The sequence below is a fragment of the Gadus macrocephalus genome, chromosome 19 (assembly GCF_031168955.1).
Source record: "Gadus macrocephalus chromosome 19, ASM3116895v1".
In the NCBI taxonomy this organism is placed as follows: domain Eukaryota; kingdom Metazoa; phylum Chordata; class Actinopteri; order Gadiformes; family Gadidae; genus Gadus; species Gadus macrocephalus.
The window spans coordinates 11132787-11153621 of record NC_082400.1 but is presented as its reverse complement, the minus strand read 5'-3'; the positions used below and the strand labels follow the sequence as shown (position 1 = coordinate 11153621).

General features: G+C 44.8%; 1 protein-coding gene across 2 annotated transcripts; it reads right to left on the bottom strand.

Moving 5' to 3' along the window:
• Positions 1-29: 29 nt before the first annotated feature.
• prkcq (protein kinase C, theta) lies at positions 30-19717 on the bottom strand. Of its 2 annotated transcripts, none has more exons than XM_060038632.1 (18): positions 19670-19717; positions 14840-15499; positions 11716-11915; positions 10433-10493; positions 9234-9411; positions 8721-8752; positions 8370-8455; positions 7666-7795; positions 7035-7147; positions 6533-6656; positions 5466-5662; positions 4023-4196; positions 3478-3569; positions 2961-3023; positions 2511-2649; positions 1908-2096; positions 1486-1614; positions 30-1014 (listed from the first exon to the last, which is right to left on the bottom strand). In XM_060038632.1, exons 2-18 carry the CDS (start codon positions 14955-14957, stop codon positions 856-858), a joined length of 2184 nt encoding a protein of 727 aa, XP_059894615.1. In that variant the 5' UTR covers positions 14958-15499; positions 19670-19717; the 3' UTR covers positions 30-855. The 2 variants fall into 2 exon arrangements, with proteins under 2 accessions (XP_059894615.1, XP_059894614.1); XM_060038631.1 differs by lacking the exon at positions 19670-19717 and adding an exon at positions 15927-16301.
• Positions 19718-20835: the final 1118 nt, after the last annotated feature.

The following is a 20835-nucleotide window of genomic DNA, read 5'->3' as shown; positions in this document are numbered from 1 at the left end:
GATTGTCCTGTTTATTGACTGACTTACAATCAGGTTAATACTTATTTATTGGCCATTGAAAAAGTAATTTCCCAACACCAAGTAGTTCCCTAAAAGGAATACAGACAAACTCTCAAGAAAAAAAACTACAAAATCAACTACTTAATGCTTCAATGATCATACAGGAATCACATTAGAAGAAACAATTAAAAGCCTCTCCAGTACCCAGATCCACTCACCCTTACATCAAGTGCGAAGCTCTGAACATAATTAACACCATAGGATGTAAACAAAACAGTACCGCTTAAGTACCACAGATTCTGTATTTTTAAGCACCGTACACGTTAACGAATCGGTGGCCACAGAACAGTAAGACTAAAAACACCTAGATTTCAAATACGCAAAAACACATTCTGACTGGCCACAGTGCTACAAAAGCCTTTGAATATTTAGTTTTGCAGAAAAAATCGTGAAACAGCTTTTGTTCATGTTCTTGAACTGTAGTCCTCATCTCGAACAGATCTCATGGGAGAAGCTAGGTATTCATCGTTGTCGTTGCGTGACATCAGAGGTGTGTAGAGTTTTCCCGGTCTTCTGTCCCTCATCTGGTATGCAGGTTCAGTCAATTGTTAGTTAACGGTAACATATTATACCACCAGGTGTGTGTGTAATTAGCCATTACAAGCCGTTTTGAAAAATCAGCCTCTTCTGACATCCCAAGTGGGCGTGTCCACCTAGATGTATGGCCGATTTTCAAAACTGCTTGTACGGCACTCACACCTGGTGGTATAATATGTCACCTTCAAGTGACAACTTGGGCCAAGTTGGCTGGTTGTCAGACTTTGGTATGTCCCTCTCTATCCCTCCCCCCCTTGTTCAGGATGCCTTGACACGGGCCATCCCAGGGTTAACCATCGAGAAGTTCCTGAACATGGTCTGGTCCACGCTGTTGATGAGCGCCCGGTCGGCGCAGGACAGCCGCGGCTTCTCGTTGAGGAACTCGGTGTCGAAGTTGCTGCAGTCGCTGGCCGACTTCTGTCAGGGAGCAGAGGGGTCGGGGGTCAAAGACTGAGGCGCCCGTGTCTTTCTTAAGGGCCACTGTTTCACCGCCAGCTCAGTGACTCAATTCGTTCATTACAAATACGTCCTGGCATTTAATGTATGCACTTACTGTAAGTACATCCTTGCACTTAAAATTGTACTTAGCATTTTGAAGCATCTTAACCGATCAAGTGTTAGTGCTTGGTACTTGGTTCCATGGACTTTGCTGTACCGACAGCGATATGTTGTTTCTCTTTCATCAAACAAATGTATTTATTGTAAATCACTTTGGATAAAAGTGTCTGCTAGATGCCCTGAATGTAAGCGTAAATGTAATCTTTGTGATGTCACTAGTGGATCGATTTCTTTTACCGACAAATCAGCCTAAATAAACGAACTGGCGGTGAAAAAGTTGTCCCTTATTTCAACCACACTGTGTGTGTAGGCGAGCACGGATGTAGTTACCACTGTGGGCCTAAAGGGCGGCTCCACCTGCCGTAGCTCCATGGCGTCCCAATCGGTGCCACTGAAGAAGATGTGCTGTCTGACGTTTCCCTTGATGCCCAGCCGCTTCTCAGGCTCCCTCACAAACAGCTGGAAACACCAACAAGTAAACACATTTGTCACAGTGTAAATACTTTTGTAGCGTTTATTATAATTATTTAAAGTTCACCATCAATCACCAGTTTGTCAACTAGTATTGCTGTTACACCACTTGACTATCACATGTACATGGTACATGATTACCACATTCACATTTTCTAAATGCAAATTTCCGGAAATGTATCCTCAGTTCAATTGCTAGATTGGCTTCTAGATCTCGGGCCAACTTTGTTCATTTCCCATCCGGGGGTGAACAAAGTGCCGGTCGGTTGGTGGCCGCTGACCTTGACCAGGATGTCCTTGGCGTCCTTGGGCAGCCACGGGGGGTAGGAAGGGTTGTCGGTGCGGATGGACTGGAAGAGCGCCTCCTCGTCTTGCCCGTGGAAGGGAGACTGGCCAATCAGCATCTCGTACAGCAGCACGCCGAACGACCACCAGTCCACCGAGCTGTTGTACTTCTGGCCCAGCAGGATCTGCACACACACACACACACACACACACACACACACACACACACACACACACACACACACACACACACACACACACACACACACACACACACACACACACAAACAAATTCACACACGCGCACACACACACACACACACACACACACACACACACACACACACACAAATAGACACACACATGCACATACACACAATGGAGTTATTACAAATATTGAGACTTTAAAATACTTTTACACTAACAAGAAAATAATAAAATCCAAATCGTCAATAAATATAGTTCATATTCTACATGTTAATAAAATCTTTTCTAAAACAACCGTTTTCCCCTGACTCCTAACAAGGCCTCAGCCTGCGACGGGGCCTGAGTCATGAATAAACAAGCAGCGTCATGGTTCGGGGTCATGACGGGGTCACCTCAGGGGCGATGTAGTCAGGGGTCCCGCAGAAGGTGGCGGTCCGGGCGTCCTCGCTCATGTTCTCCTTGCACATCCCAAAGTCAGCGATCTTGATGTGTCCCTCAGAGTCCAGCAGCACGTTGTCCAGCTTCAGGTCCCTGGGCGAGGAAGAGGAGAGGGAGACGAAGACCAGAGGAGAGGAAGAGTAGCAGGAAGTGGTCCGCAGGGAGAAGAGAAGTTTGATGGTGTTTACTACACCATGAGTCATGACCTCGTGTTTATTCCTAGATTATAAAACGTCCTCCAAATAAGTCAAAAACATAAATAAAATACCGCCCCTGGGCGGTCAAGTGTCTATTAGCAAAGTCAAGACAAGGAGGAATGGAAATATACTGAGCAAATATAGAAAGCAAACAACAGTGTGTGTGTGTGTATGTGCCTGTGTGTGTGTGTGTATGAACCAACCAACCTGTAAACAACTCCTTTAGAGTGCAGAAACTGGAGGCCACAGATGATCTCGGCAGCGTAGAACCTGCAGGGACAGGGTGAAGATCAGCGCGGTGGGACGGTCAGAGAGCAGAACGGGAACCGGCCTGGGGTTCTGTGCTTCTGTCACAACCACATGTGTATGCGGCCATCAACTGACGCTTTTACTCATTAATCGTTATTCATTTTGACCGTGTGCTTTCATCGTTAAGTCCCACTTGTGTGTTGCGTTGGATAAAAGCTTCATAGTAAATCGTAAATATATTTACATTTACATTCAGGGCATTTAGCAGACGCTTTAATCCAAAGCGTCTTACAATAAGCACATTTGTCAGAAGAAAGACAAACAATATATCACTGTCTGTAAAGATATTCATAGAAACATGTGCCAAACACTTACAATTACTAGGTTAACCCATTCCCCGTACACAACAAAGATAGCTAGGATAAGACGGTACACAATGTACAAGAACTATTTTTAAGTGCCACTTTAAACGTACTTGGATCTGGGCAGGTCAAAGTTGTGGCAGCTCTGGATGTGGAACATGAGGTCCCCTCCGTTCAGGTACTCCATCACAAAGAACAGGTTCTCCTTTTAGGAACACACAGGCAGAGACAGAGTGGGTTGAAACAGTTGTCAGATCACATCCTAGTGCCTAGTGTGGGAGACAGCTCTGGGGAAGTGTGGAGAGGAACCGATGTCAAGGCCACCATTCACCTGAGACACAGGCCCAGGTCACAGCAACCACTTCATCTATTCTCTTTAGTAGGTATTAAGTCAACTATTGTGAGTACTGAAAATAATGTACTGCGAAAAAAAGATTTAGGAGTAGTTTTGTAAATTGCACATTTCACACAAAATAATAAGAATCATTATAAGGATAGTCAGAATAATCTGTTATTTGTCATATTTATTATAATTACATAACGTATTAGTATTATTATGTATTATTAACCGCTTATCCGACGCCAGATGAGCGTTTTTTGATGATGAGATCAGATGTGGAACGTTGTTCTGATTATTATTCTATATAGGACATGGCACCTTGGTCTGGAAGGTGCAGTAGAGGTGGGTGAGGAAGGGGTGCTCCCAGGCCAGGGACAGCACCCTCCTCTCCACCAGGGTGCACTCCACGTCGTCGTCCATCAGCACCACGTCCTTCTTCAGGGCCTTCATGGCGTAGTACTGCCCCGTGCTCTTCAGCTGGGCCAGGAACACCTGGGGGACCCAGGGACATGTGTTTGGTGGGTCAGCATGTGCAGACCAACGACAGAACCCTGTGTACCGCGTCTGGTGGTTGTGGGGCTCTGGGTTCGGTTCTCCCCTTGCAGACCAACGTTATAAATATGAATTTGAAATGAATAAGGAATGAAGTCTCCTCCTCTTCTAAGTGCTATTGTTTATATGTTGAGTTGACTGTTGACTGTTGAGAAGGAATGGAGGGGAATAATCAGGAAGTACATTTCAAATGTCAGTGATAGATAATCAGTGACATAAACGATAGAGGAACAAAACGATTTGAAACCGAAAATACCTAACCTAAAATACGTTTTTTTTTTAAACCATAGGTCCACATACATGCAAACACATACATATAAAGGAGAGCCTTTATCCCTGTACTGTCCAATATGTAGGTTGTTTGTCCCTTTGTTTTATTTCTGGTAACTGTCAGCGTTGCTGTGTTTGTTTGGTGGTTTTCTGTACCGTTGTTCTTTTGATCTGAATCATTAGATCTATTTTCGGGCTCGTACAACGTTAAGCCGCATTGGAAGCACTGGAATGGTAGTTATTGTGCTTGTAGAAGTTAATTTTTGGTCATTGTTTAGTAATCAATTGTGAAATTATTGATCGTTATTGGTTAACATTGTTGTGTATGAAACAGCCACAGCCCCTCATGAGAGATATGGCGCGACAAAGTTTTCATCAGCCTAGGTTATGGCATTGTGGGAGAGTGTGTGGATGAGGGCTGGTTTAAGCAGCCTCACCTGGCCGACTCTGATTGGACTATGGGGCTAGATGAGGCTGCACACCTGTTTCACATTGATTGATCAACGTGCACATTGATTGATCAATGTGCAACAGGTTAAACCAGCCATCTCCACACACACTCAGGGGAGAACTAGCCATGTTCATTATCACCCCTTTGCTATAAACCAGATCTGGACACCAATTTTATTTTTTTAACACCAATCTGGAGGAGCCCAAAATAAGTCACCTAGGGGGAGTGTGGCAGCCACCTAAATGGTGCATAGCATCGACCTTTGCTACGGGTATATTTACGTCGGTTTAGGCTTTTACAGTGCTACAATGCTGTTGAGCCCTCTCAAAATGGCGCAGAGAATTCCCGGCCTCTCTTAGTTTGTATCGTGTGTGGACAACAACGTCCTGTGACTAAAGCGCCCCGGTATGGGAGGCCTCTCTTAGTTTGTATGTGGACAACAACGTCCTGTGACTAAAGCGCCCCGGTACGGGAGGCCTCGGCGCTACCTTGCCAAAGCTGCCCTTGCCCAGCATCTTGTGCAGGACGAAGTTGTCCAGGGTGAACCTCTGGTGGTCCTTCCTGGGCACGGCATAGAGGGGCTCCTGGTCCTCTGGGGGGGGCCCCTTCCCGGGGTCGCTGGGCGAGGGCTCCTGCTCGACATCCTCCTCGTCCAGGGAGACGTACCACGACACGCCCTGAACGTCTGGGGGGACCACACACACGGAGGAGGAGCAAGAACCCCGAATGAGGAGGGATAGCTGTAGATGTGCAGTAAATGAATATGTACTGTTTATAGCTAGGATAAACTAAGCTTAATGAATCAGGCTTGATAAAGCTAAGCTTGGAAATAGATTAGAAAATAAAATAAGCTAAGCTAATATAAGGCAAGAAAAGGAAGGATAAGATAAAAATAAATAAATTAAAGGACAATTCCGGTATTTTTATCATTGAGCCCCCTTTCAGCTTTGTTTAGGATGAAATAGATTGGGCGACACCGAAATTTGAACTATTAGTCCTTTCTCGGGTATTTGGCTCATTTTGAATCGCTCCTGCCTGCTTCACAATGGTTGTCTGTGTGCATACACAAACCTGTCAACCCAGCAACCCTAAACGTTCGTTTTCAGAAATGTGCAAGTAACCGAGTGGTTAGTGGCATTCGTGAAGTTAAAAAATGTATATATCCTTGTCCTGATAAAATGTTGAGACTGAGTAAACTATGATTTTTTTTTTTGCATATTTATGCTTTATTAAGGAGTGAGATAGAGAGGGGAGGACATGCTTCAAATGACGACGGGCAGGATTTGAACCCAGGTGGCGGCGTTCAGGACTGAGCCTACATGGTACACTCTCTACCCGGGGAGCTACCGGGGATCCCCTAAACTCGGATTTCCTGATCTTTAAGATGAAGCAACAGCATATCTTCACCAACTGTAACGGATCAGCTACAATTGTGGGAATTGCAGTTAAAAACAGCCAAAAGCTGTTAGTAACAAAAGCACCAGCCTAAGGTATTCCCTACAGGTTGGATCAGGTACGGTTGTTCGTGTGTGTCTTCGTGTTGTTCGGTCCTCACCTCTACTGGCGGGGGTGGCCGGTAAGCCCATGATCGGTCCGGACGGGACCCGGACCACGCCTGGCTGGTCCACACTCACCGGCCCCTCTCGACCAATCAGCTCGCTGTCACTGCTGGTTTTAGCCTATTGGGCGCGTGGTATTTTACAATAGTAGTAGATGGTAATAGATAGAGAGTAAACCACTCTTAACTACTCCTCAAAATAAAGTTTTTGTAATAAACCTACAGTTCGTAAATTTAATCAAATATTCATTTTCTAGTTAGTTGATTCTGTTGTTAATTTTCAATGTTGTTACTGCAATGCAGTAGAATACACAACAAAACCTAAAAAAACACTAACTTCGTAACTACAAGTCTTCTTTCCCTACTGAGTAAGACAGAGAATATCTTAACCACATAACAGAAGATTACGCTAATAACACACCACACTACCAGCCATGTTGTGGGTGAGGGATCACAAGGTTTAGCAAAGAAAAAGATGAGAAAGGGGGTGGTATCCCACCTGCAGCTGCTTAGTCTCTATGCCGGCCAGAGCCTCGGCCATCAGCTTCTGGTTGACTCCACAGAGGTTGGCCACCTTTTTCTGGCATTTATGATGGACGTTCATACAGCACTCTGGAGAAAACAGGACACGATAAACACAATAACAATGCTTGCCACTGGTTTATGTTGGACTATATGTTATGTTATTATTCATATTGAATTATTCACATTTACATTTTAATCTAAATGTAAATGTGATTACGGTATGAGGGTAATTATGAATAGTTGTTCAATCCATAAACAAGGTTTTTAGCTTTTTTCAAAGTGAGCTTATTTGCACCTCAATCTTTGGAGACACCCGTGTCACATTCACAGTCATTCATATTCACACATGTTGACACACATTCACCTCAGACCCTACATGCCTACTTTAGTTTTTTTTACGCAGCACCTTTCTTTACTGCGAGCTAACTACTAGCACTGAACGTGTTTTCTCATCATACCACATTCTCGACAATGAGTGTTACGAATTAACACAAAATACATGAATACATGACATCCAAATATAAAAATATGAATTAAAGTGTGTGTAAAGTGTATAGGGTGAACATATGTTGGTGGTGTGTATTAGGAAAGGTTTCCTGGCTCACCCTCACATTTGAGCCCCTGCTTGGCCAAACCCCATAGCAGCGTGCCACAGTGCTGGCAGAAGGTGGGGCTCTTGTAGTTGTACACCTTGAAGCGGTGTGGCATGTCGATCTTGAAGCGCTCTTTGTGGCTCTGAACGGACACAGGGATGATACAGAACACGTGGGGATGAGAGTTACATTGTTGACAAACCTCTGTGTGTGTATTGGTGCATTCTTTCTATTTCTGAAAAAGTGTGTCTGTATTTTGTCCGTTTTTGGAATGTGTGTGCGTGTGTGTGCACGTGTTTGTGTGTTTTGCTCCTTTGTGTGTGTGTATGTGTGCAAGTGTGTGTGTGTGTGTGTGTGTGTGTGTATGTGTGTGTGTGTGTGTGTGTGTGCTGCTCCCTATATGATCAGCGTTCCAAAAATAATTACAACATAATTATAGTAGTGTCTTTGACAAATACACAGTAGATACACACAAACACACACACACACACACACACACACACACACACACACACACACACACACACACACACACACACACACACACACACACACACACACACACACACACACACACACCACAGGCTATTACAGTAGCCTCCTAATTGCATGATTAAATAGTAGGATGTAGCAATTTCTCAGAATAATATCAGTGTTTTTTCCACATTTTAATGGCAGGCTTCATCACAGTTGACTGACAGCTGTCAGGTTAATACCATGGTCTCTTTGCTGTTGATGGCTGAACCGGTGCATTTGGCGATGATCTTGTCTATACACTTCTTGTGGATGGCAGCGTTGCATTCTGCAGGAGATCAGAGCACAGTTTAAGACTGGTTGGAGGCAGTGAAGGAGAAAGAGGAGGAGGAAGAAGAGGAGGGAGAAGAGGAGAGGGAAGAGGTGGAGGAAAAAGAGGAGGAGGGGGAGGATGAAGGCAAGGAGCAGAATAAGGAGGAATACGAGAATGAGGGGTTGGAGGAGATGGAGGAAGAAGAGGAGGACGAAGAGAAGGAGATGGAGGAGACAGTCAACCGTGAAATGACAATAAATAGATAGAGACAGCCACTTACGTCTGCACTGGTACCCCTGCTTGTTAAGACCCCTGCCATGGAGGGAAGACTAGTATGTTTAAAATGGTAAGAAAATACATTGATTGAAAGTATGTTACCAATTAAAAGTAAGTCAGTTTCATTTGAATTAACAAATTGCTCACTTAAAATGTATACAGATATACTTTGTAGAAAGTGGATTATTGACAACTTGAAGAAGTTTTAGAAAACGTCTTTCCACATATTGTCTAAATGTATCCCAGTGAACATAGCTTATTAACACACAAACATTGTAATATTTTAAGCCAATAAAACCACTGCATAAAATAATTTTCTACTTATAAATGATTAATAACGTATCAAAACATACTAACTTGCAAAATAGAAAAACAAATGAAAAAGAACCACTCTTAAAAACGTTGTTCATTCATTCATTAAATCCAATAATTCATTCAAAACACTCCACCACCTCCTTCATTAACGTTACACTCTCCTAGCAGGGTGGAGGTTCGGCTGGGGCTGTACTTGCCGTACCAGACAAACTCCTTGCAGACGGAGCAAAAGGTGGGCTGGGGGAAGAAGGTGGCGCTGAACTCGTGGCTCTTGACCAGGTGGATCTTGGCCTGCTTGATGGCCCCGCGGCGCTGGTGCAGCGTGAACAGGCTCTGCCGGTCGTTCTCCCCGGCCCCCTCGCTGTCCTTACCCTGGCCATCTGAAAGGACATTTGGGTTTTGGTAAAGAGGGTCAAGGCGAGAGATCCATTGACATAGAGTCATGCACTGTCGTGGCAAACGTATGGTTGCTTGAATAGCAGCGGTCTGAGTTATTGATTGAATAATGAATTATATTTGTTCTTAATCTTTTTTCAATTCAATTTAGATTTTCAATTTTCTCCACAAAGAAATCCCTCTTATTTGGAAACCATTTTGAACAAACGTCATGGCTGAAAAGACACGCTTGAACGAAAGCGAGAACAAGAATATAACCTATTTTAATGAAGGTATAACGATACACTACTCAAAATACACTATGTTCAGTCAATACTACACTACCAAAATATATCATGTTTCAATGCACAACATTCAGCCTCAGATCGTCAGGGGCATCGATGACCCTGAAGATGAAGATGATGAAGATGATGAAGATGTCCTCTTAGAGTCACCGTCACCACCCACATCTTTCTAATTCATTTGAAGCACCACTTTAACTATTGATGGAAATACTGTGCAGCCCCACTGAACTTTTTTCTTGACATGTGTGAGTCACCATGGTTAATCCATCCAGGCTAATCCCGATTCATTTTCTGTTTCTGAGCACGGATCGGCCCACAAAGGCTGCAGAGGTGAGTGTTCAGCGTAGCCAGAAGGCTTTTATTTTAATGAGTGCTCAGGCATAGTTGGCAGGGGAGCAACCAATGCACACACACACACACACACACACACACACACACACACACGCACACGCACACGCACATGCACACGCCAGCACGCACACGCACACACACACACACACACACACAATGTTGTTAAGCACATGCATGCTCAAACACATACACCCAACTGTTATTGTTGATTAGCTCACAAATTAAACAAAGGAGAGATAAGAGATTTTGAGCAGAATTTGCCCTTGAGAGGCAAAATGTAACGCCCATCTGTACAGACAGTAAACATGCTGAGGTCATCAGCAAAGAGATTTAATTTGTTTAATTGCTGACATGGTTCAGCACCACTCACCGCACTTCTCTATGTAGTACCTGGCTTCAATCAGCACTCGGCCCTGAGGAGCCAGGTCCAGCTATAGGGGCAGAGAGAGGTAAACACAGATAGGACACAGATATATATATTGAGAGAGAGAGAGAGAGAGAGAGAGAGAGAGAGAGAGAGAGAGAGAGAGAGAGAGAGAGAGAGAGAGAGAGAGAGAGCGAGAGCGAGAGAGAGAGAGACAGAGAGAGAGAGAGAGAGAGAGAGAGAGAGAGAGAGAGACACACACACAGATAGGGGGGAGCGAGAGACGATAGGGGAGACAGATAGGGAAGAGAGACACACAGATAGGGAAGACAGATAGGGAAGAGAGAGAGAGAGCGAGAGAGACACATATAGGGAAGAGAGAGAGAGAGAGAGACACAGATAGGTAAGAGAGAGATAGGGAAGAGAGAGAGAGAGACACAGATAGGGAAGATAGATAGGGAAGAGAGACAGACAGATAGGGAAGAGAGAGAGACACAGATAGGGGAGACAGATAGTGAAGAGAGAGAGAGACACAGAGGTAGGGCACAGATGGGGAAGAGAGAGTGAGAGATAGATAGATAGATAGAGCAAGAGATGACAAAGTAGAACGAGTGAGGGAGATTATATGATATGCATTTATTCACATGCTTACACATCACAAATGCAGTTAAACAGCTCCCCCCCCCCCCCACACACACACACACACAGAATTATGACATGTTCATTCATTCCTGCTGGTGCCAACTCAGCCTCTCGTTCTAACCATCGCTAATGACCAGAACAGCTCCCATCCATTCTCAGCAAGCCCAGCTAGCAGCAGGCTACTGTCCTGTTTTCCTTGTTATCCCACTTACAAAGACGTTTAATTGGCTTTTAATCTGCATATGATACCCCCACACACTGCTGAGACATTAACCCGCGCAATACCTAATTAAATGGAAGTTGTGGATATTATTATTATATTTTGTTGCCGTTGGTACAACCTACCATGAGCGAGGTTGTTACAACACACACACGCACGCGCACACACACACACACACACACACACACACACACACACACACACACACACACACACACACACACACACACACACACACACACACAGACACACACACACACACACACACACACACACACACACACACACACACACACACACACTCATAATTCCCAATCCTCCTCTCACCTGACTGCATGAAGCCCTTTATAACACAGTTTTCTAAAAGTGCTCCATAAATCCCGTTTACTATTCCCATTCACCCCACCAACACCACAGGGGCACCCACCCAGAACTCCAGCTTGCCGCTCTCCTTGACGCAGCGCGTGGCCAGGGCCTCCAGGGCCAGGGTGGCCTCGGAGCGCAGCTCGGCCGTGCGGTCCTTCACCATCACGTGCATGACGCGGCCCGGGTGAATGTGGGCGTCGAACGTGGTGCTCCACGGGGGGTACATGGTGGGCTTCCTCTGCTTGTACGCAGGACCCTTTTCTGTGGGGGGGAGGGAGGGGGGAGGGGGTAGAGATGGAGAGTGAGCAAGAGGGAGAGATGGGGACTAATGGAGAGAGTGAGCAAGAATGAGAGAGGGGGTAGAGAGAGATAGAGGGTAGAGATAGAGAGAGAGCGAGAGAAAGAGAGATGGAGAGACAGACACACACACACACACACACACACACACACACACACACACACACACACACACACACAGATTGCCACATTAGGATTTCTGGAAGGTGTTTTTGTTTATATTCTGGCAAAAAGAGCTGATGGTAACCAACTTTGTAAAAGTTATGTGTCAACAAAAGCTCTTACTTTATGCAGACGCATGTTATTGTTCGGCTCAATTAATGTACCGTAAAAGGCACTCCATTAAAGCATCTTAGAGCAGCTCAAAACAGCAATGCGCTTTAACGACACACTCAGCAGGCTTCTGATCCCGACATGGAAGGCTTTCAGTCAACGCTGCGATCTGCATGTTAACACCAAACATAGGCGCGTCATGCATGGTAGGACAACACTCGATCATGTGTGGGATTAGCGGCAGGATTTTTTAATAACCACGCACATGGCCAGTTGATTAAAAAAATGCTTTTAGAAATCCATTTTATTCACAGAAACATCTGCTTGAGTACAAATTACGTAACATAACCTCACCGAATCGCCACCCCGGCGTTATTAGTTTTATCCATTAAGCTCTTGCTTTAGCCGTGCACTATTTGTGCATGTGACACGCTCGTCTCTGGCGTGCAGCGCTCCCAGCCTAGCTCTTGCTTTGACGTACACTTAATGGCGCGGAAAACAGAACGACAACAACAACTACAAACAAAGTGAAAATGGATTTGTCAAATAGAGCATTGGTTCTACCTATTCTAGTTGCACCTATTTGGAAATCATTTTGTGACCCCCCAAAAAAAAACACTTGGGGTCCTGACCCACTTTGTGAATCAGTGGAGGCATAAATTCATGCTTTATGATATTTACTGAGTGAATTCAGATACAAGTCATTAAGGGCTTAGGCAGGATTAGCCATCATGCCCAGGCTACAGTTAGGCTGTGGACATTCCAAACACCATTGCCACGACACTCACTTTGGTCTCCTAACACAGTTGATAATCATTTTACTTTAACTTTGGGTGGTGTAAGCATGTGGCCATCAAGGGGTTAAACCCGAGAGACAACGAAGGACTGACGTGTCTGCGACCTCGGCTTGGCGGCTCAGTTCCTGTGTTAATCTGCGTTGGGTGCTGAGGTGACATTCTACACCCACTACCTGTCGTTGTGGTTTGAATTTTAGTGTAGGGAGGCAGGATGGAGGGTAGAAACTACTCAGAATCCTAATGAGTTAAATGACTGTGCTTTATTAAGCCCTCATTAAAGACATTCTGGGTGAAATGGAGATCTGAATTTGTCGGTGAGAATTTATTTTATAAGCAGCACATATAACCCATTTTTATAATATCACCCATTGTAGCATTTGCCGGGAAATATTTTTGGCCGACGCATTTTTGCAATCATCTGAATAATTTGAAAACTTCTTGCTAATGCCTTCTACGTATTCGTTGCTTGCCATGGCAAAGGGAATTTCGCGGTTTCGAATGAGTGTTATACTGTGCATATGACAAATAGAACACTTCTGACTTGCCAATTTCCATACTATGTATAAATATGTATAGAAGTTGAACACTTCATTAGCTCAATCTGAGTCACAGTTCCCATTTTGTTCAATTGAAATGATCTGAGATTTGATGAATTGAAACTGAGTGACAGAGCACGTTCAATGAGAATGTGTAAGAGTTGGTATGTACGTACATATGCAGCACTTGCACCCACGCATATGTGGGCATGCTGTCATGTGCATGCACATGTACGGAGAAATGCACCAACACAGATCTAATTACACTCTTCCTCACATGAACTGATTTACCGTCTTCCATGGAAACACACACCTATTTACACACACAAACACACACACACACACACACACACACACACACACACACACACACACACACACACACACACACACACACACACACACACACACACACACACACACCAAGCTGCTGTGTGTGGCCCTCTGTTACTTTATAGGTAGAAGTCTGTAAATATACATCCCCCCATCCTCTCAATGGAGAAAGGCTAGCATGGGGGCACTATAGGTATGCTACATATCAATATCAGAGTGCTGTGTGCAGTATCCTTTATAATCCTAAGTCTTTGTTTGTATGTGCATGGATATGGTGAATTGAGTCCTGAATGAAGTTGTGAGATGGATAAGCACTCTTTAAATGCACAATGTTTGATGACATTGGAAGGGGAAGAGTAACTCACCGGTACAAAACAGACAAAACAACAAAAACAACATAATTTGTCAGAACTGACAGAGTTTGACCAGAAGCATGTTTCCTTTAGTTGAGTCATGACCGATACTTTCGCATGCGCTCAACAAATGTTGAGCTGAAAGAGAGCAGCAATTATTGATCATGGCATTATTGATGAAATACATTAACCATCATATTCCAACGAGAGTGATCCCAGTGGCTCATATATCTGAGCATATATCAGCAACTGAATGTTATAAACAAAGGCAAGTCTTCAAGGTGAATAGGGAATAACAATGAATAAAAGTTATAAATCAATTGCAAGCTCCTTTAAAATACACTGGTTTCGACCCCGAAGGCAAAACACAACACAATACTTCTCAAGACTCTAGACCAAAATTAAGCATGGAGTATTCACGTATTATTATTATATTATTATATTATTAGTACCATTCCCTTGAGGTGAAATGGAGGATTGCATCAACGACTTCACCTAACTGCGGTCAGTGCACTCCCCAACAAATGGAGAAACCTGATGTCCCAGAATTCCAAAGCGTGGACCCCAACAAGCGGCTGGTGTGGCGGAGGACTGACCTGTGTCGACGGGCTCCTTCATCTGGACGGCACAGTAGGGGTTCAGCACCTCCTCGTGGTACTCCAGCCCCGGGTCCATCTCGAATCGCGTGAACCCGATCCGCAGGAAGGGAGACATGGCGGCGGTCGACGGCGGCGTCACCTCCCTTCAGCTGCCTCTCACGGGCGGAGAGGGGATCTAAGTGTTCCTCTTCGGAGACGGACTCCCGGCACCCGGGTTAAACCCTGGAGCTCCTCTTTGCCTCGCCGCCGAAACTCTGTGCGCCGTCTCGGACGGAGAGGATCCACTGTGCAGTCCCACCGGTCTCCTGATGCTCTGTCAAATGTTGTGGCTCTGCCACCCCTGCAGACTACCCTGACGAGATGGCCTTGTCCTCTTGCCCCCGAAACACAGAGAACGAGAGAGTCTGACAGAGGGAGAGCTAGAGAGAGAGAGAGAGATGCTGGAGAACAAGTGAGAGAGAGAGAGAGAGGAACAGAGAGAGCGAGTTAGAGGCAACCGAGGGAGGAAGGGAAGGAAATAGATGCAGAGGAAGACATAGAGGGAGGAGAGATGGGCCGGGAGGGGGGGGCGGGGGTGGAAGGGGTGGGCGGCGGCTCAGCAGTTCCGCTCTTGACGCTCTGAGCTTCTCACTGTCCCGATAAGAGATGTCAGTCACCCTGGAGAGGAAAACACACACACACAAACACAGAGAGCGCATGGGGGGGGGGGGGGGGTGAGAGAGAGAGAGAGAGAGAGAGAGAGAGAGAGAGAGAGAGAGAGAGAGAGAGAGAGAGAGAGAGAGCACGGTAGAGAGTGAGAGAGAGAGAGAGAGAGAGAGAGAGAGAGAGAGAGAGAGCACGGTAGAGAGAGTGAGAGAGAGAGAGAGAGAGAGAGAGAGAGAGAGAGAGAGAGAGAGAGAGAGAGAGAGGTTAGCGATAAAAGTGGCAGAAGTTAGACCTCAGTTTCCGTTGTAGAATTTATCCTGGCCTTGTGGACCAATAAGCACCCTGCTGTTCCTGGATTAACCAGCCACAATATTACTAGCATGCGAAACACCAGCAGTGGCAGGGGGCTAACGGAAAAAGAAACTACTTGCGGCCATACCTTGTAAACAAAGCTTGTAAAGTACACCTGTCAGCCCCAGACAGCCTGAAGGTCTCTTCCGTACACCGTCGAGACGGAAAACAGCACGCCACTCACAAAAATTAACAGGCCGTAGCGTTACACAGTTTAACCATTAGCTCCACTCTCTAGAAACACACAGCGCCAGCCGCTAACGTTGGGTAGCATCGGGCCGCACAGTGAAATGCAAGGCTCAGCACACACTGATTTTCAGTGACGTGATATTTGAAGACTTGTGCGAGTCTATTGGATGTGTGTGTGTACGTGGCAAAGAGAGAGAGCGTTTTGGGGGGGCTGTGTGTGTGTGTTCGTGACATTGAATATGTGTGTGTACGTTCCCGTGTGTTTGTGTGTGTGTGTGTGTGTGTGTGTGTGTGGTGTGTGTGTGTGTGGTGTGTGTGTTGTGTGTGTGTGTGTGTGTGTGTGTGTGTGTGGCAGCTTGCAGAGTGGAGGGAGCAGGCACAGAGAGAAGGGTCTATTAATAGAGTTGTAACCCTAAACGCCGATCAGGAATACACAAGCCAAGGGGCCTGACTTGCTGGAAGTCATCATCCTCAAGCAAGTCTCTCTCCCTGTCCCAACCGTCCCCACACACTTGTGGGCTGAAAAAGTGAAGGTCCTGGGCATCCACCCCAATGTGGAATAACCTCCAAGCTCCAAGTACCCGACTTCAGTTGTTGAATGTGAAATATAGCTTTTGTTGTGTTTTAAAATCCGATTTTTTAATTATTTTTGTGAATTATTAAAAAAAAAAAGAAAATGAAGAAGAAAATGAAAGTGTGGGGATGAGATTGGGTAGATATATTATAGCTACATTTTTAAATGCATGAGATGTCACTTCCTCTCCGACTTCAAGATTTCCACAGATTGAATGGTTTAATTATTTGATATTGATATTGAAATTATAAACAGACATTTATAAATACATAAAGACATGGCATCTCTTTAACCAGAGCAGTAATTTCATATTTTTTGCCAGTGACACATTTTATCGGTCAAAATGGGATCTATCGTAAATGTTAATATGTATCTTCAGCATAACATTTCATAATCAAACCCTTAAAGCTGACATCCATTCATCAATCAAATAGCTCGTCTTTAGAGAAAGCTAAAAATGTCGCTATGATTTATGTGAATCAACATGCATTAACTGAACTCCCCTCAATTCCATCATTGCACATGATGCAGACATTTAAAAGGTTGAGTCGGCCTATCAACCTCTCTTGATGAGAAGGAGTAGTTTACGGCTCACAGACTATACAAATCACAGATTGCCAAGCACACACACCCACACACCCACACCCATACCCACACCCATATACACAAACAGATCCTTCAACTGTTCGTTCATTAGCTGCCTTCAAACAGTGTATCCAAAAACCGAAGCCATGGTGCATACACACTAAAACTCAAAAACACACACACACACACACACACACACACACACACACACACACACACACACACACACACACACACACACACAACGACACACACACACACACACACACACACACACACACACACACACACACACACACATACCAACAACCCCACTCACACACACAGATCCTTACACCCTTCAGCTGCCTTCAAACAGTGTGTCCAAAAACCAATGCCATGGTGCACACTGACACAAACACACACACACATACAAAGTATTAACTGCTACTTTTTGCAACCAGGTGAACCCATCGCAGTGTTTCCACCGAGCAGTTTCCTGAACTTATAACTAACAAACCACATCACTTCCTGTCTATTGCCGTTGCTGATATTCTGACTTTCACACTTTATTTTGTCGCCAGAAAATACAGGCACAAAAAGAGGCGTAAAATTGTTGACCTTCTGTGTAAGAGAGCTTCTTTGTAAGAGAAACGAAAGGTGACTTGGCTCTCTGTTCCTCCTCTGCTGTGGAACTCTCAGAGGTGGAAGTCAAGGGCCGGGTGATTCCTGGTTCTGGGAGTAGGCTACACACACACAAACACACACACACACACACAGGCCGAAACACTCAGATGCTCAAACACACATAGGCACATGCATACACGCATTCACCCATGCACAACCTTTCATTGAAAGACAATCCCAAGATTAAGATGAATGGAAAGGACAACTATTGTTGATGAATTTAGATAAAGACAATCTTATTCATTAGATCATAGTTCAATAAACAGAAGCGATGCAGAAGAGAACATGAGTTTGTGTGCAGGTGTGTGTGTTTATGTGTATGTGTGTGTGTGTTGGTTTGTGTTTGTGCGTTTGTGTGCGTGCGTGCGTGCGTGCGTGCGTGCGTGCGTGCGTGCGTGCGTGCGTGTGTGTGTGTGTGTGAAGGTGTGGGGGTCCTCTGGGAGGTATAGCCTTCTCTTGATGCTTTAACCTTTAGTCTGCCCCTCCCACTCTCACACACACACACACACACACACACACACACACACACACAGTCTAACTCAAGGGAAGGTCAGGCCGAGTGACCAGTGAGGCAAATGTCAGGGACCTCTCTCTGCGCGGCCTTTCTGAAAGCTTTTCATGGTTCATAAAGAATAGGAAAAGAGAGTGAGACATAGAGGGGGTGAGAGAGAAAAAGAGGGAGAAGTAGGGGGGACATCAGGTGTTAGGCCAGCTAACTCTCTTTAAGGTTACATCAAAGTAGAGAGATAGAGTGGTGAAGAGAGAGAGAGAGAGAGAGAGAGAGAGAGAGAGAGAGAGAGAGAGAGAGAGAGAGAGAGAGAGAGAGATAGTTAGCCTATAAAATAAAGACACATTACAAGAGAGTGTTTTCATTTCAAATGAGAGTATATCTCAGCCCTTTTTTCTTCAACTCTATTACACAGTCTTCATGGGAAAATAAAATGCCATTGTTTAAGGTTTGTTATGAACTCATAATGAGGAAGACATCATGTCACCACATCATTACTAGTCCAACCACCACCACCCTATCTGCTCGCACTCCCCCGCGTCATGGCCACATGCAGGTTTTAAAGTGGAAACATCCTGCTTCTAGAGAGAGAGAGAGAGAGAGAGAAAGAGAGAGAGAGAAAGAGGGAGAGAGAGAGAGAGAGAGAGAGAGAGAGAGAGAGAGAGAGAGAGAGAGAGAGAGAGAGAGAGAGAGAGAGAGAGAGAGAGAGAGAGAGATGCTCTGTCAAATGTTGTGGCTCTGCCACCCCTGCAGACTACCCTGACGAGATGGCCTTGTCCTCTTGCCCCCGAAACACAGAGAACGAGAGAGTCTGAGAGTCTGAGAGAGAGAGAAAGCATCCTCTTTGTGATCACTGACAGGACATCGGCGTGTGTGAGTGGCAGGAGGAGGGTTTTGTTTCACGAGGGCCCTGACCCATGGAAGAGTGTGTTATAGCGCAAAATAAGTAGGGTGGGGAAGGGGGTCTGTTTAGTAGAAGACAAATGAGGCAAGTAAGATAAGGGTCTTCCTTAGTGGAAACTTTTAACGTTTTCAAAGGAAATGAGAAAACAGGGATTTGTCACTTCTCAAATCTGAGAACTTGCTTCAAATAACCAAATGAGAGGTTAGTCTGTCTGTATTTATAGGGGCTTTTTCGAAAGCATAAACACACGTAACACAAAAATCTCACCACTGCCATTTAACTTTTGGCTCTTACCTATGACATTTATAAAATAAGCAACCAGCCACATAAATAGCTGAAAAACCTCTTCCTCAGATCGAATACAAAACCACTAATTTAGAGTAAAGTAGAAGAGGTACAGCCTACCTTAACAAAACGGGTTCAGCAGGCCAAGAGAAACATCACACTGGGGTAGTGAGACGCTTCCCTTTACCAGCGACACTAGAGTTAGCAGAATTGATGCATCAAAGGAGCTCAAGGCCACGCCCCTTTCGCGGCCCATTAAACCTTCAAATATTCAACTGGCGGGAAAACATTTCGTCGAGAGAAACGGTTAAAAACAATTGTACGGTAAACATTTTTTCACCTAACACGTCACTTTCATTAAACATTGTATTATTTGCAGCATTCACTGACATACCTTGACTGTTGGATTTTCGTAAACTTCGCACGCTTCGCTGCCACAAGATGGGGACATTTAACCATAGCCCATGGTAAACAATTTGTTTAAAAGTAGGCTACTGCCAAAAACCAACAAGCCGAACCGGTTCCAGCAGCCCACGCCTTTCTCCAACGTTCAGCACTGGAGCGGGTTAAATAGCCTACATTATAATCCAAATTGGTCTTTCGTTGTACGGGTTACTTGATGCATATGACCGATGATAGGCCTACTTCTTCTTTGTCGGCTACTTGTAATAGCCTAAACAAGCCTAAAAAACGGGTTAAATAAATAGCTGAATATAGTAGGCTAGGCCTAATTTAAAATTAAACAAGACCGCTAGTTAATCCATACTAATGGATATAAAACCATGAGCCGGTGGTGCCGTTTAGTTATGCTTATGGCATTTTTAATGGTCAACATGTCTAGGCCGACTATAATGCAATTTAAGGTAACACTTAAAGGTCGTGTAGTTAATCAACTTCACGAGCCGTTTTGCCCGCAGGGTCCCACTCCGGCCAACTAATTACATGTTTTATAGAAGACTGTGTAGCTTGGACTGGATAAAACAATGATCACAATATTAAAAAAAAGTAGGCCATAATAAAACAATTGACTCGTGTCACTTGTTTAACGTCTGCTCTGCATTCAGGCCAGGCACCTATCGTGTCATCAAACATTGAAACGAAAGTCCTTTCCAATACAATATGCATTTCCGCCACCAAGAGGAGCCAGCGGGGGCGTGTAGTAACCTCCGGGCTACGTTTAAAGTAGCCATTTACACTTTGCCACACATCCATCACAATGGGACACACTGGCAAAACGCGGAAAGACGTAGCATGCTAATGAAACCTTCTCGCCGAGTTGTATCCTT